This window comes from Mauremys reevesii, unplaced genomic scaffold (genome assembly GCF_016161935.1).
Source record: "Mauremys reevesii isolate NIE-2019 unplaced genomic scaffold, ASM1616193v1 Contig50, whole genome shotgun sequence".
Taxonomy (NCBI): Eukaryota; Metazoa; Chordata; order Testudines; family Geoemydidae; genus Mauremys; species Mauremys reevesii.
This window is the reverse complement of record NW_024100863.1, coordinates 413,254-429,863: the sequence shown is the minus strand read 5'-3', so window position 1 is coordinate 429,863 and position 16,610 is coordinate 413,254. Positions and strand designations below refer to the sequence as shown.

Below are 16,610 nucleotides of genomic sequence, written 5' to 3'. Positions count from 1 at the left end.
GCAGGTTACATGCAGACAGAACTGGCTACCACGAGCCAGGCAGCTGTAGGAACAGGCCACCCACCCGCCCTACACTTTCCTTCTGATGGGGAATTCTCCCTCCATGCTGAGCCCCAGGCAGCTCCGCAGCAGGGGAAGAGGCAACAGTGACTCAGCCAGAGGCTGGATACCCATCCCCCACTTCCAGGCAGCTGGGCCCCCTCTTGGCCACTTGAGTCTCACCCTGGCACCAGAGATCAGCCCTTCCCTTCCTAGCCAGGAGGGGGCAGCAGTTGCATCTCATGAGCCCATATTATGGCTTTACCCCTCCACCATTGCACATCTGTCCTTCTCTCAGGCCTGCTTGGGCAGCCCCGGGGCAGCGAACACCCACCAACAAGGCTTGGCGGTTTCTAAGCCAGCCGCAGAAGTGCGCAGAGAGGGAGGAGCTACCCGCTGTGCTGGGGAGCAGGGGGGGTCAACCCCACTTCTTACCCACTAGCCACTTCAAACAGCACAGCAGGCCAGAGGCCTGGGGCCCATCTTGCTGCTGGGGCTAAGTCAGCAGTGTGCCTTGGTTGCCAAGGCGGCTAACAGCATTTGGGGCTGTATAAGTAGGGGCACTGCCAGCAGATCGAGGGACGCGATCATTCCCCTCTATTCGACACTGGTGAGGCCTCATCTGGAGAACTGTGTCCAGTTTTGGGCCCCCCCACTACAAGAAGGATGTGGATAAATTGGAGAGAGTCCAGCGGAGGGCAACAAAAATGATTAGGGGGCTGGAGCACATGACTTATGAGGAGAGGCTGAGGGAACTGGGATTGTTTAGTCTGCAGAAGAGAAGAACGAGGGGGGATTTGATAGCTGCTTTCAACTACCTGAAAGGGGGTTCCAAAGAGGATGGATCTAGACTGTTCTCAGTGGTAGTAGATGACAGAACAAGGAGAAATGGTCTCAAGTTGCAGAGGGGGAGGTTTAGGTTGGATATTAGGAAAAACTTTTTCACTAGGAGGGTGGTGAAGCACTGGAATGGGTTACCTAGGGAGGTGGTGGAATCGCCTTCCCTAGAGGTTTTTAAGGTCAGGCCTGACAAAGCCCTGGCTGGGATGATTTAGTTGGGAATTGGTCCTGCTTTGAGCAGGGGGTTGGACTAGATACCTCCTGAGGTCCCTTCCAACCCCGATATTCTATGATTCTAAGCAGGGAGGGGAGGCTGGGGGGAGATATGGACTCCTGTGCCCCCTGCAGGGGCAGCTGGGTGGGCAGCCCCTCGAGGAGTGGGCGGCGGAGCAATAAGGCACAGACAGGCCCTGGGCAGTGAGGTGTGCTAACATTCCCCTTTAATAACCCGACACGCTAGAGTACAGTGGCTTCATGGCCCCGGGGCTGGCAGGAGGCCCCAGCGTGGCAAAGAACCAGTTCATTGGGGGGGTGAGGCCTGGGGCAGAAGGGGGCGGGGTTCGATCAGCCCCGGCCCCACCTCCAGCCCAGTCCCATTGGATAATCAGCCTTCGCTTTGCTGTAAGTGGGGCGCTTTGTTTTTAAAAACCAGACACAAGAGGGATGTAAAAGGGGAGGGGCGGGCCCGGCCCCCCCCACGGCAGGACTGCATGCACCCCCGGCCTGCCCTACACCCCTGCTGCAGCCCCCCGCCTAATAAATAGATGTGCTCTGCGAAGCCAGGGGGAGGAGCCAGTGCGCTCACGCTGGGCCACGGCTAGAGGGCGCTCTGCTCGGGGCCTGAGCGTGCTGGGAAACCAGCAGGAGAGCGACCAATAGGGAAGAGGGGGCTGTATGGGTGGGGCAGGGGATGCAAATGTAAGCCCTGCCCCATCCCTCAGCAGCCACCTCCCCTCCAGCGGGAGTGGGGGGAAGGCTGCCAGGGGCAGAGGCCGTGAGCAGCGAGGGGGGCCCTGCCGGTGCCAGGCTCCCATGCCCCCCGGTGGCTGAAGGCAGCGGTGTTGGCAGAGTCCCTCGTGGGAGGGGTGGGGGCGGCTGGTCAGTTCTATTTGAGGCAACGCTCGAAGTAGGTGGAGCCTATGTAGCCGCCTCGCATGGAGCGCTGCACGTTCTGCTCAAACAGGCGTCTGTTGTTCTGAAGGACCTCGGCAGCCTCTTTGTTCAGGGGGTCTTCAGGGTTTGGCTCCTGCGGGCGGGGAGGAGACAGAGTTAGAGGCTTGCCATGACCCTGATCACCACCCCCCCCTCAAGTCAGGGCTGCACCCCCCTGCCACACGCCAGCCCTACCGTCCTTCCCCGAGTTCAGCCGCAAAACAATCCTTAGTCTCACTTCCGTGGGCCCCTCGCTGCGTCCCTCACCTCCATTCACTTTAACCAAAGGAGACTCTGAGACACCTGGTTCTATTCCTGGTTCGCCATCGCCCCTGTCAGTGCCTCAGTTTCCCCACCTGTAAAATGGGGGTGGATACTGACCTCCTTTGTCAAGCTCTAGATCAGCGCTAGCGAACAACAGAAAGTTGTATCACCAACTACCCCGCTACAGTTAACGCAGTACATCACATGCAGCGGATGCCATTATAGTGGTATAGGACAGTATAACTGCAGCCAGGCTAAGGTCATACCACTGTCAGTGCGCGCATAACACGTCACTCCTCTAGCTGACGGAGTGACAGTGGTACAATCTCTGCATGTAGCCCAGGCCACAGTCAGCTTGTTTGAAATCCCTGCAGGGTTACCTCTAATTATGTTGTCAGAGACCATTCAAGGTGAAGTGGGCACTTAACACACCTCTGCAGGCGTAGGACAAAGGAGGGTTAGCGCGTCATCGGTTGCTGTAATAAGCCATAAATCCAGTGTCTTTATTGACTTTCCGTGTCTAACAAAGACACTCCTACGGCACACCCCTGGTTGTTCCTACCGCTCCAGGGTCCACACGGGATATCAGGTAACAATCACAACCCATACTGGATGGGGATCACATCCAGAAAGAAATCTTTCCCGAACCCCATCCCCTGGTCTGCAAACAGCCCCCCACATCCATCAGAAGCAGGCACCCCACCCACTCAAAGCAGCACCAGACCCTCTCAGAACAACTGATGCAAAACCTGCAGCTGTATCTTCACTGCTAGGAGGATAACTACCCCACGCAAGCACCCGCCAGTCACAGAATATCAGGGTTGGAAGGGACCTCAGCAGGTCATCTAGTCCAACCCCCTGCTCAAAGCAGGACCAATCCCCAATTAAATCATACAGGAGATGAATGTAACAATTAAGTAAGGAAACTGATGAGCAAACAAATAGGATGCCTCCCAAGGCAAATAAACCAAAACGCTTAACACACGGGCTCTTATTTGCCGGGGGGGGGGGGTGGGGGGAGGAAGGGACAGACCCCAACTAAGAAGCTGCTGAACAGAAGTGGTGGTGGTGGGGGGAATTGCCTGGCTTTTCCACAACTCCAGCACAGTACTGAGGTAAGATCGGTCCAGCTGGCGACATCAGACTGCAAGAGATGGTGACAGTGGGCCCCTCTCCCCTTCCGCCCACCTCCTTTTCCTCCAGACAGACCTGAGTAATTGCATTAGACAAAACCCGGGCGGGAGGGTGGGGGGATTTCACCCCAACCCTCCCAGCAGCAGGGACAGACATGACGGACTCAGGGGGCACCTGCAGCAGGGCCGTAGGTTCAATCGGGCCCTGGCTTGATATTCCCCCCTTCCCCTGCGCTGCCTTCCCGGTCCCCCTCGCCCACCACCAGGAGGAGCTGATGACCCAGCCCCCCTCAGCCCCGCCCCTCACCAGGTGGAGCTGGCTGATCTCGCCTTAGGAGAGGAAGCTGAGGATGCTCTCGATGGCCACGATGGGCGGCCCCACCAGCACGTTGCTCTGAGGGAGCCGCTCCAAGGGCGCCGGGGAGAGGCACGCCAAGCCCATGGCGCCTCCTTCCCCTCCGACAGGAGCCGCTCCTCCGCCACCGCCGCCATCTTGGGCCCTGTCCCATGGATTGTACACACGCCTATTACATGTGCTGTACCTCATCCAGTGCACTACACGCCCCAACAACAACTACATGGGCAAAACAGGACAATCACTATGATTGCTAATGAACTCGCACAGAAAAACGGTGAGACACAAGACCACCCTTATCTCTGAGCAAACACTTTTCACACAGCGATCACTCTGTATCTGCAGAAACAACAAGGAGTCCAGTGGCACCTTAAAGACTAAACAGATTTATTTGGGCATAAGCTTTTGTGGGTAAAAAACCCACTTCTTCAGATGCAACTGAAACCCACGAAAGCTTATGCCCAAATAAATCTGTTAGTCTTTAAGGTGCCACCGGACTCCTTGCTGTTTTTGTAGATACAGACTAACACAGCTACCTCCTGATACTTGACTCTGCATCTGGCCTCTCGATTCTCGTCCTCTAAGGAAACCTCTGCAACACCTTCAAAAGATGAGCCTGGGAGCTTAAATTCATAACTCTGCTAGACACGAAAAATCATGGACTCAAAGACACTGGATTTACGGCTCATTATAACAATCTGTTACCCACTAACCCACCTTTTTGGTCCTATAACTGCAGAGGTGTTAATAGACTACTTCACTATGAATGGGTCCCTTGTTAATTAATTCCTTATACTAAACAATCTGTTCCACCTTGTATTAAGCTGTTACACCTGAGAACCTTTCCCAGATCTGAAGAAGAGCTCTGTGTACGCTAGCAAGTTATCAGAATCATAAAATATCAGGGCTGGAAGGGACCTCAGGAGGTCATCCAGTCCAACCCCCTGCTCAAAGCAGGACCAATTCCCAGACAAATTTTTACCCCCGTTCCCTAGATGGCCCCCAACCCTGGATTTGGCAGGCCAATTTGTCTCTCTCACAGAGAAGTGGGTGCAATAAAACAATGGTTCTCAACGAGGGGTACGTGCACCCCTGGAAGTACACAGGGGTCTTCTGAGGGTACGTCAACTCATCTAGATATTTGCCTAGTTTTACAACACGCTACATAAAAAGCGCCAGCAAAGTCAGTACAAACTAAAATTTCATACAATGACTTGTTTATACTTCTCTATATACTATAAGTACAATATTTATATCCCAATTGATTTATTTTACTATGTGGTAAAAATGAAAATGAAGCAATTTGTCAGAACTATTGGCTGTGACACTTATATTTTTAGGTCTGATTCTGTAAGCAAGTCATTTTTAAGTGAGGTGAAACTTGGGGTACTCAAGACAAATCAGACTGCTGAAAGGGGTACAGTTGTCTGGAAAGGTTGAGAGCCACTGCAATAAAAGATATTACCTCACCTGCCTTGTCTCTCTGATACCCTGGACCACAACAAGGCAAACAACCCATAGTTATGTCAAATATTCAAGATCCATTTAACTCCAATGACTGAAGACCATTTTGGAGAAAGGTCAGCACTGTTAAAACATCAGCCCCCCCCACAGAAGAAACATCCCAAAAATCTTCCCATAGATTCTCCAGCCTACACCAGGAAAACCCAGATCTGACATTCCCAACCTTTTTAAGGTGGAAAAAACATGGAGAAAAATCTCCAAAATTCACTAGAAATGTGTGTGAGGGGACAAGCCCCATTTCTGGTTTTTAAACCCCTTTGTGGGTCACTTTGAAAGGGGAAGGCTCACACCCAGCCAGGCTCACACCCGGAATCAGGCTCCAAACAGCTGCTGAGGCCGAGGGGGTGCTGTGTGTGACCCATTGTGGTGCAGATTCAGAACCAAGGCCAAGCTCAGGGAAGGCTGGAGGCTGTTCCCATGGACCCCCTCCCCCAAACCATTGCACTGTGAAAAGACTAGATTCCAGCGCACACACTAAAAGGTTCTAATCTAGCAGGGAAAAGCAGAACAAGAAGGTTTGGAAGCTGAGGCCAGACAAATTCCAATTAGAAATAAAGGCACAAAACTTTAACAGTGTGAGAGCCATTAACCACTGGAACCAACTACCAAGGCAAGCGATGGATTCTCTGTCTCCTGATGGCTTCAGATCCAGCCCAGATCCCTTTCCTGGGAGATGCTTTAGCCAAACTCAGGTTATTGGGCTCAGTGCAGCAGTGAGAGGATGGAATTTAGCAGCTCGGCAGGATCACATCGCAATTGGCAAGTGTCAGTAAACGGCACTGTCGCCGCGCATCCACCAACCAATGAAAAACATTTCCATTGAGCATCAAAAATTACAGGAGGCAAAGAAAGAAAAATGTTGCTTAAGAACTCACTGGAGTTTGATTTCAGGCTATTTACTTTGTATCATTTGACATATGTGGACAACTAGGTTTTAACAGTGATAAAACTAACTTCAAATCTCAGCGTCTAAGGTCACTACATAATTGTCCGGCCCTCTCCAATCATTTTCTACACGTGTGAAAATTGTAAACAATAGAAACGCTTAAACCCCGTCATTTTGGAAAACTGTCAACACTGAAATGGATAAAAATTGAAAAAATGCGTAAAAGAAAAACCAACATGATCCATCAAAATTACAAAACACCAACAATCGAGGTCTGCCAAACCTCGCTGTATGGAGGTCAGCCCAGATTTAATGGTCTCTTCCTGGTCTTAAACTCAAGGAGAAGCATCGGTTTCTTTTTAAGGAAGTTAGAGGGTGTCTTTACAAGCTAGCACATCACGGGACTTTTATCCTGCAGCCTCCTTGGAATGCACGCGACAGGGCAGAGTTCAGACCTAATCCCCTTGCACTCTGCAGGGCCTTGGAAATCGTGCCATTGCTGTCCATTAAAGGGGCAGGATGGCCCAATGGTTAGAGAACTTGGGAGCTGCATCATCTCTTCCCTGCGCTGTCACTGCCCCTGTGTGACCAGCCATCCCCGTGCCTCACTGCCCCATCTGTACAATGGGTATAACGGCCCAGCCCTGCCCCACAAGGCTGTGTGAGGATAAATCCACGGAAGATTGTGAGGTGCTCAACTACCACAGTGATGGGGGGAGAGAGGAGGGATAGACGGGAATGTGTGTATTGATTTCCACCTGCAGGATGTATTTTAAGGTTACATTGGACTCCACTGATTCTGCCCCTGGGGATTTTAATCGACTGTAGAACTGCCTCAAGAAAGAGACAGATAAGAGGCTGTGGGGAGAAGCACATTTGCTGAACGCCTCTGCTCAAGAGAACGGCAGCGAAATATTTCACGATGCTACTATTTAAAGCTGCCTGTCATTAGGGTTCAGGGTTAACAGTCCACCAAGCTCACCCATTTCAGGCTGCTGGCAGATGCTGCTCAGCCCGTTGCCCCCTGTCCCCTTTTGGGCGGCTCTTTGCACCCATCAGGTTGACCAGAGTCTTTAGGGGAAGCTCCAGGACCCCCCAAAGCCTCCATCAATTGTGTCAGAGTCAGGCCAAGGCACCAGGGATGCAGCAGCTGAGCCAAAGGAGAGACCCCACATCCCAATGGTGCGCAATGGGCTCTTGGAAGGCTGCCCCAGGCTGGGTGGCAGCTCCGCCCCCCAAGGACACAGCAACCAGTCATGCCCGCGGGAAGAGCCACAGGGCACCCAGCCTGCGCCAGGGTGAGGGAGCCCTGGGCAGGGCCGAGCAGAGCACCAGGGACCTGAAGAGATGGAAACCCACAGGAGAGCCGGCCCCGGGGCCTTGCCAGGCAACAGGCCATGCGGAGTGGAGCATGGCACTGCAGGCAGCTCAGCACACAGCTACGCCAACCCCCCCAGCCCTGGCACAGAGTAACCTGCCAGTGCCTCCCTCGGCTCTCAGGGGACTGCCCCCACACACACACCATAGCCTGCCCAGAGACCCTAGGAAGAAATCACCCCACCGCTCCCCCAAACTGCAAGAGGACAGAGATCAGCACCCCACGACCAGCCTCCAAACACATTGCAGGAAGCAACCACGCCCCTTCCCAGCCCTGCTGAAATGCCAGGGCTACCTCCACCCCGAACAGTGCAGGGGACACCAGGTCCCTCCCGCCTCCTGCCCCACGGCCCCCACAACATGTCCCCCCCACACACACACCTGTCCCCCACCCTCCAGCGGTGCAGGTGAAACATTCACCCCCATCCGGTACTCACCAAGAAGAGGTACTGCAGACCATAAATTATAGAGTTTATTGTTAGTACGGGTTTCCAGTCCTCTCTGCGGGGCAGAAAAGAGCCATGAGTGAGGACCCTGCGGCCAAGCCCAGGAGAGGAGCGACACCACACTTGGGTGGCAGGGGATCATCCCAGGTTCTGACTGGGGAGGAGAGCCAGACAGGTGGCAAGTGGGGGGGAGGAGGTTTTGGGGTGGGGATCACATTGGAATCTGACTGGGGGGTGGGGATCATGGAGATTATGGGAGGAGGGGTTGCCCCAAAACCTGTATGTAAGGAGAAGGGCAGTACTGCTGGAGGGGAATCCCCCATATCCCTCCCCCCTCCCTGTGGGCAGACCACAGGGGATCCCCCATATCCCTCTCCCCCAGCTCCATGGGGGTGGGCCACAGGGGATTCCCCCCGTGATGCTGTAGGATTGAAGATGACCATTTGTAGCAGTTGCTACCACTGTTATACAATTGCAACAAATCTTATACCGAGTCTATCATGTGAGGTGTCAATGGAAAAGTCAAATACAATTATCCTGGTTAAATCCACGGATCACCACGGCATCTGAAGGTGTGAAGATTGGCTAGTTATCGGTATCCCACATGCGTTTGTCCTTCGGGTAACACCCACAAGGTAGTTAACATTCAGTCTCCCCAGCCCATTGTGAATGGACTACTCAGAAGAACCAACTCTCTTCCGGAGGACACCTCAGAGCGCAAGGAGCCAGTGGCCACCCCTGTGATTCAGTAAAACATGTAAGGGCAGGTGATGTGGACATGTGATCTCAGACTCCATCTTTGTCCATACACACAGGCTCTAGGCTTTGTTTGGGACAGTAACTTTCCATACACATGGCAGAGGATATAAAAGGCACCTGAGACATCTCCAGTTTGCCTCTTTCCTGTAAGAGGGAAGTGGGTAAACTACAGCCAACGGGCCACATCCGGCCCGTGGGATCGTCCTGCCCAGTCTTTGAGCTCCCGGCCGGGGAGGCTAGCCCCCAGCCCCTCTCCTGCTGTCCTCCCCCTTCCCCCACAGCCTCACCTCACCACACCACACTGCCAGCGCTCTGGCCCGCCGCAGGCTCCTGCGTGGCTGTCTCTGGCTGGGCAGCAGGGCTGCAAGCTCCTGCCGCTCTGAGCAGCATGGTAAGGGGGCAGGGAGGGGTTGGATAAGGGACAGGAAGTCCCAGGGGGCAGTCAGGGGACAGGGGCCGGTTGGGTGGGGCAGAGGTTCGGGGCGGGGGCAGGGGAGATCGGGGTGGGGGTTGATAGGCGTGAGAGTCCCAGGGGCCTCTCTGGGGGCGGGGGTGTGAATAAGAGGCAGGAAGCAAGCAGGGTTGGATGGGGGTGGGGGGGCTCCCAGGAGGGGGCAGTCAGGGGACAAGGAGCAGCAGGGGTTGGATGGGTCAGGAGTTCTGAGGGGGGCAGTCACAAGGCGAGAAGTGGGAGGGGGGCGGATGGGGGCAGGGGCCAGGCTGTTTGGGGGCACAGCCTTCCCTACCCGGCCCTCCGTACAGTTTCGCAACCCAATGTGGCCCTCGGGCCAAAAAGTTTGCCCTCCCCTGCTCTAAGAGGAGCATTTTCAACAACGGACTGAAGACCGTCCAATCTTTTGGATGTTACCAGAGAGACTTTCCAAGCCAGCCGTCTATTCCATCACTGCTACGAGCCTGTGGTCAGGACTTCGCAATCATTTGTATGTATACGATCGTTTAACCATTTATAACTATTATTTTTATTAATACATTCTCAGTTAGTTTACTAAGGATTGGCTGACAGAGTGATAGCCGGGTACGATCTGAGATACATTCTGACCCGGTGTGGGACTGGTGGAACCTCACACAGGGTGAATTGGGTTTTCAGTAACCTCTCACTATATCAGACCAGTTTGTTGGGATGGGAACCACTGGCTGGAACGCCTATAAGAGGGCTGTGTTGGGCTTCTTATTAACCGGTGTGGTATTGCAGCTCATTTGCTACTGGTTTGGTGAATCTACCTGTAGTTAAAACCACCAGTTTTTGGCGTGTGCCTGCCCTGTTTCTTGCAGTCTGCTCTGAGCGTGCACTCTCAGTGAGGTCCATTCTAGACACCGGGTCACACCCCATATCTCCCCACCCCCGATCTGTGTAGGTGGGGCAGGGAAGGATCCTGATGCTGGAGAGGGGCCACCCTCCTCCCCGATCTGCATGGATGGGGCAATCCCCCAGACCGGCCTGGGGGTAGCAGTGAGAGTGGGGCGGCCGGGTGCGCTCCCTACCTGAGGATATTTAGGCAGACGTTGCCCTCTAGGTCTATGTTGGGGTGGTACACCATGGTCTCACACTTCACCTTGGGAGGGTCATGAGGGTAGCCTTGGCCTACCTGCAGACAGACAGACAGATAGGAGAGTCATTCCCAAGGCCCCCCCACAATAGAGCAGCTGGGCCCAGACTCCCTGAACCCACCAACTCACAGGAGCTCTGAAATCCCCCCTACCCGTAGTGCTGCTCCCTCCGCAGCAGGAAGACACAAGCGGCCCGGACTCCTGGGTCCTCTTGCCAGCTCTGGGGGACTGTAGGCGTGTCCCCAGCTTCCTGAGCAGACATAGCACCTTCCTCCCTCCCAGAAGAGGGGACACCAGATTCGTGGGGCCGACACTCCCTCCTTGGCTCACACACAGCGCGAAGAGAGTCCAACACGGGGAAGCCCCAAGGGCCCCCCTTTTCCCCCCAGCCAGGCAAGGCTCCTGTGCAAATCAAGGCTCCTATGCAAATCCCCAGAGGCAGGGAAGGGACTTACCTTAAAACTGAAGACAAACTTCCCCCCTTTATAGAAACCCTGAAAGAGAAAAGACCTTCAGCAAGGGAGGATCCTCATGGGGGCCCCCCAGCACCCCAAGGGGCCTGGGCTCAGCCTGGCCCCATGGAGCCAAGTGCAGGGTAACAGAGATGCAGCAGCTAGGGGCTCTGATCACACTCCCTCCACGTGCCATTCAGCTCAGCTGGCATTGTGGGGCCTGATCCAGGGTGGGGTTGAGGGACACTGGCAGCGCTGTGGTAAGCGAGCTGGGATAGCAGTGGGGGGGGAAAGATAGTCAGGATTGAGGGACACCAGTAGGGCTGTGGTGGGCAAGCTGGGATAGCGGGGGGGTAACGGGAGGGAAATATTCAGGATTGAGGGGCGCCAGCAGCGCTGTGGTGAGCAAGCTGGGATAGCAGTGGCAGGGATAGTCAGGAATGAGGGGCACCAGCAGGGCTGGATCTGGGGCTGGGACAGCAGAGGCATGTGCAGAGCCATCGATCTTTTGCAGCCCCTGCTCCCATCTCACTCCCCGGAGTACTGGCTCGGGCTCCAGCACCCCATCACCTCATGCACACGGAGGTGCCGCCCAGCTGCCTCTCCCCCCTCCCAGGTCTGCTGTAGCACCAGCTGTGCCCCTGGCAGCCTGGGCCTGGGCCAGGGCCAGCAGGAAGCAGCAACCAGAGTCTGGGCACTGGCTGAGCCCATCAGCTGAGCAGCAGCTGGGGCTTCCCCGGGAGCAGGAAGAGAAAGTCAAGTCCCGGCATGCAGGACTCCCTGCTCCCCACCCACATGCTGGACCCCCTCACCTCGTCAGGGCAGATAACTAGCTTGAAGTTGAGGAGGTCGTCCTGGTCGGAGAAATCTATTTCGCATGTTTTCGGCAAATTCAGTTCGTTAATATCTGGGAGGCAGGAAGGAAGCAGGGAGAGATGGGTCAGTTCAGAGGATAACCCCAGATCCCTCCCGCCACGGAGGAGCCCCATGCCCACCGCACTCTCCATAGGGGGCAGATCTCTGGATCAGAAAGGGGCATTGCAACAGTGGGTGGGACAATCCTGACCTGCCCCCCAACCCGGGAGGGAGACAGACCTGGGGCCTCCTACTAACTCCTTTTCACTGGAGGTCCATGATACTCTGGCTGGGGTCAGGACACTGGCTCTCAGGGAGCAGACTGGGGGAAGTGCCATATTGAGAGCAGCCCCCGGGCACTCAGCCCTGCCCCACAGCCCTGCCCAGGCCCTACTCACACAACAGGACGAGCTAAGACTGTGTCCCAGCTCAGCCTGGCGCCGGGTCTCCAACTGCCCTCCCTCATGGGACGGGGCCCCAGCAGGATCAGGCCCATGGTGATGGGCAATGCACAGAAACGTGCCAGGGAGGGGTCACACGTTCCCAACAGGACATAGGCTGAACCTCACTGGGCACGTCCCCGGAGCACAGCCGGGATCCCCCATCAGCTCACGATGGGGCAGAGGGAGCCAAGGGCACTGACCTGCCCCCTCTGGAAGAGTGGATTGGAGCTCCAGACTGGGACACAAGCAAATGGGGATGGGCCCTGGTATCTTTCTGGGCACAGCCAGAAGTGGGGAGAACCCAGGTTTCTGCCCTTTGCAGACTCTTGCACAGCTGGCGCTGCCTGCAGGTGTGCCTGATTTGTTATGCGGTGGGGTTTGCATCAGAGACCCCCAGTGGGTTCACCCCTCCTCCCATGAACATGGGTTCCCATTGGGTGGGGCTCCCATCCCCGTCAGGGAAACCCCAGGAGACCCACACACACACAGGGGAGGTCCTCTTTCCCTGCTGAGGAACCCCGGGAGCCACACACACACACTGGGGGCCCCCGCCCCCACCGGGGAAACCCCATGAGACCCTCCATGTCTAAGGACCTCCACAAGAACGCCCCCATATTGAGTCCTGCCACACTGGCCATCCCCTCGCCTGTTCCCACCCCTCCAGTGAATATTCCTCTCCCTGTTGCATTGAGAAGCCCTCCCCAGCATGTGTGTAGGCAGGGGCATCTCAGTATGCATGTCTTGGGGAGGCTGTATGAACCCTCAGCAGTGAAGAGCATGGGCCCCATTGGGGAAGACCTCCATGGGGGGGTGGCTCTCAGAGAAAGTGGTGGAGTGGGGAGCAGAGCAGTGATCCCTTTAATTTTTCCCACCCCTGGCCGGTACCCGGGCAGATTCCCATAGTACCTGCCTGGTGCTAAATAGGCTGCTGCTCGGCCACACGGCTTACAGGGAACTTAGGAGCAGAGCCCCAGTGGGGGTAGATGAGCAGGAAGCCCTTTTGGAGGAGGAGGGATTTCCCCATTCCCCAGCAGGAGGATCACCGGGCTCATGGGATTCTGTAATGGGCAGGAGAACGTGGAGGTCTGCCCAAGATGTGAGCAGGGGATGCCGGGCCCCCACAGCATAGAGGGGCTTTCACCCATGGGGGGGGGGGGAGAGTAGCCACCTTCCAGTGTGCGTGTAGGATTGGGGGAATCTTCCCATTGTGCTCCCCCTCATTGCGAGGCATCTATGGGGTCTGAGCGCGGGTGCCTCCCAATGAGTGGATGGGGTCTCTCCCCACCAATACAGGCTCTAGGTGGGGGCACAGAGTGGAGGAAGGAGGCTGGCACCCCACTCCCAGCACCCACCTGAGCCAGGCAGTACCTTTTCGCTGAAGGTGGGGGGAATCTGTGGATTGCCCCAGGATTTGCACCAGCTAGTACGTTTCTGAGTGGGGTTTCCCTTGTGTCTGGGCGGGTCTCTCCCCTAGGAGCAGCATCAGCTGGGTTACACCTTTTGAGTTGAGGGGATCTGGGCTCATCCTAGTGGTACCAGTAGGTGGGTCTGGGCCAGATGGTGGTCAGGGAATCTGGACCAGGCCAGATGGTACCAGTGGGTTAGGGCCAGACAATATTGGGACCGGGTGGTACCAGGTCAGGTGGATAGAGAATTTGGGCCAGGGAGGGGGCTGGTACCAATCAAGATTTGGGCCAGGCCAGCCAGTACCATGCCAGGTATTGCCAGGGTCAGAGCATCCGGGCTGGATCTGAACTGGGCCGTACCGAAGTGGGGGGCGGGGCGGGGTCTAGGCCGGGCAGTTCCCCACGAGGGTCTGGTCTGGGCAGTATCGGGATGGGGGTAGAGAGATCCAGGCTGGGCGGTACCGGGGAGGAAGGAAGGGGATCTGGGCCAGTCGGTGCGGTACCGGACCGAAGTGGGAGAGGAGGGACCTGGGCCGGGCGGTACCAGGGAGGGGGGGCTGGGCTGGGCTGGGCCGGGCGGTACTGGGCCGGGCGGTACCGGGCCGGGGGGGGGGGAAGGGACCTGGGCCGGGCGGTACCAGGGACCTGGGCCGGGCGGTACCTTTCTGGATGCGGAGCTGCGCGGCCGACGCCTTCTTGCTGCTGCCCTTGGTGCCTCCGGCCGATTCCTCCTCCTTCTTCTGCTGCTTCAGCGAGAACAGCTTGATCATCCTGCCGGGCGGGCCGGGCCGGGAGCCCAGGCGGGCCCGGGGGGCGGGGCTCGGCGCGGCCTGTGCGGGGTCCCGGCGCTGGGCCGGGTCGGTCGCTCGCTGCTGCCGGGCCCGGGGGGAAGCGGAGCGGGGCCGCCCAGGCTGCTGCCGCTGCGGGTGCGTCGGCAACGGCCGGCCCGCTCGGCTCCTTCCGGAAGGGCTTCGGCACTTTCCGGAAGCGCTTCGGCTGCTTCCGCCGCCGACGGATTGGACCTGGCTGCATTCCGTCCCGGGTCTGGGCCCCGCCCACTCCCAGCCTCGCCGCTTTCCGCCACAGCATCGGCACTTTCCGCCGGACGCCCGGCATCCTACGTCAGACGCTCGGCACCGCCCACCCGGGGCTCGGCACTTTCCGCCACACGCTCGGCACTTTCCGCCAGGCCCTCGCCTTTCCGGTGCGGAGAAGACGCTGCGTTCCAAAAGGCTGGGGGCGGGGACCCGCGGGTCGGGTATGGTTCAGGGCGGAAGTCCGCGGGCCGCCATCTTTAGTGAGGGCAGAATGACTTCCGGTCCATGGGGTTTTTAGGGAGGCTGACGCTTCTGGGAGGGGAATTTGGAAGAATCCCGATCCCAAACGTGCCTCAGCCTGCTGGGAACCCAACCTCTGTATTATGGGGGATGGGGTCCTCTGGTCATTGTACTACCAAGGCTGGGGTCAGAGGTCACCAAACTCATGCCAACTGGCCGCCCATGCCAGGCCCACCGAGCTGTTACATGGCTGGAAGGCCCTGTGGCCGTCGGGGGAAGGGGGCGGCCACGGGGACGACACAGCCGGAAGGTCCTGTGGCCGTCAGGGGAAGGGGGCGGCTGGGGGGACGACACAGCCGGAAGGCCCTGTGGCCATCAGGGGAAGGGGGAGGCCACTGGGATGATACAGCCGGAAAGCCCTGTGGCTGTCGGGGGAAGGGGGCGGCCACGGGGATGACACTGCCAGAAGGCCCTGTGGCCGTCGGAAGGGGGCGGCCACGGGGACGATACAGCCAGAAGGCCCTTTGGCCGTCAGGGGAAGGGGGCGGCCATGGGGATGACACAGCCGGAAGGCCCTGTGGCCGTCGGGGGAAGGGGGCGGCCATGGGGACGATACAGCCGGAAGGCCCTGTGGCCGTCGGGGAAAGGGAGCGGCCATGGGGATGACACAGCCGGAAGACCCTGTGGTCGTCGGTGGAACGGGGTGGCCACGGGGACGATACAGCTGGAAGGCCCTGTGGCTGGCAGGGGGATGGGGAGAGAAGGGGGCAGCAGTGGGTGTCGCACAGCCACCTAGTGCCATGGCCTTTGGGGATGGCAGGAGGTGGCCACAGGGATGACCCAGGAACTGCTCTGTGCCCACTGGCAGAGGGCACAAGGGAGGCATAAAGTTTTACAGGTAAATACATAACCGTCCAACAAAGGGTGGCATGTGAAGTACCTATTGGGAGCCAGTAGGCTACTGGTCATCATAATCATTCCGAAATGTACACCAAGATGATAATTTCTGTATCTGTACTGGCAAAGATGTTCTTAAAGCCATGGAGATCAGGCAGGACACCCAGAGGTGACATCTCCCTCGCTGGGCCTTACGTCTGTTCACTTCAGAAGTGTGATCTGTTCACATTACAGAGCCTGATACCCAGCATAAGGTTGTGAGATCTGCAAGAGAGAAAATGTACAAGAGAAACAAGGGGGGTGGGGGAGTGTTTGACTAAGATGAAAAAACTAGTTGGGTATATCTGGGAATGCCGAGGTGTCCCCTAAATCCATTACCTCGTGGACAAGCTGGCAGCATATTTCATTCCATGAGAAATGCATGGCCTGGCAGAACAATGCTGGAAGGTCTTTGTGCTGCGTTGTGCTCCAAAAGACATGAAAGTATCTAGTTAAATAAGTCTAGGCTGGGGCAGATAATTATTTTTTCTCAAGGTTCACATTTCTTGGGCAAGGTATTGTCAGGGTCCGGTTCCAGAGAAACAGTTTTCACACCGCAGATGCCCCTATTCAATGAACACATACAATGCTGTGTAATATACCCAGGGTAGTCGATGGGTGGACTGCAGGCAGTGGGCAGTTAGTGCTACGGGGGTGGGGGCTAAAGCAGTGACGGGCCAGGTGCTGGCAGGTTTGGGGGAGCTGGCACCCAGGGCTGACAAATCAGGGTGGCAGGTTTACCCCATAAATGGAGCCCCACTCCTGAGAGACTGACAGTGAGAGCCCCTGCAGATGCCAGGGCTGACTTGTAACTCGGGGGGGAGGGGGGCAGATGTCCCCCCAGTCCTCCCTAAATGGAGCCCCGGCAGGTGCAGGCACACAGGGGCTCGGGGCTTC

General features: G+C 56.9%; 1 protein-coding gene across 1 annotated transcript; it reads right to left on the bottom strand.

Annotated features, from left to right (window-relative positions):
* Window positions 1-1,297: 1,297 nt before the first annotated feature.
* Window positions 1,298-14,478, bottom strand: UBE2M (ubiquitin conjugating enzyme E2 M). The gene is made up of 6 exons (XM_039518584.1): window positions 14,162-14,478; window positions 11,609-11,703; window positions 10,800-10,838; window positions 10,279-10,382; window positions 8,008-8,071; window positions 1,298-2,125 (listed from the first exon to the last, which is right to left on the bottom strand). Exons 1-6 carry the CDS (start codon window positions 14,268-14,270, stop codon window positions 1,985-1,987), a joined length of 552 nt encoding a protein of 183 aa, XP_039374518.1. The 5' UTR covers window positions 14,271-14,478; the 3' UTR covers window positions 1,298-1,984.
* Window positions 14,479-16,610: the final 2,132 nt, after the last annotated feature.

What these genes read in the sequence shown, in the direction of transcription:
- UBE2M (XM_039518584.1), bottom strand. Translation starts at nt 14,270, where the DNA reads ATGATCAAGCTGTTCTCGCTGAAGCAGCAGAAGAAGGAGGAGGAATCG. An exon ending in GCAGCTCCGCATCCAGAAAG is followed by an intron (nt 11,704 to 14,161) that starts GTACCGCCCGGC and finishes CCTGCCTCCCAG; the next exon opens with ATATTAACGAACTGAATTTG. An exon ending in GTCTGCCTAAATATCCTCAG is followed by an intron (nt 8,072 to 10,278) that starts GTAGGGAGCGCA and finishes TCTGCCCCGCAG; the next exon opens with AGAGGACTGGAAACCCGTAC.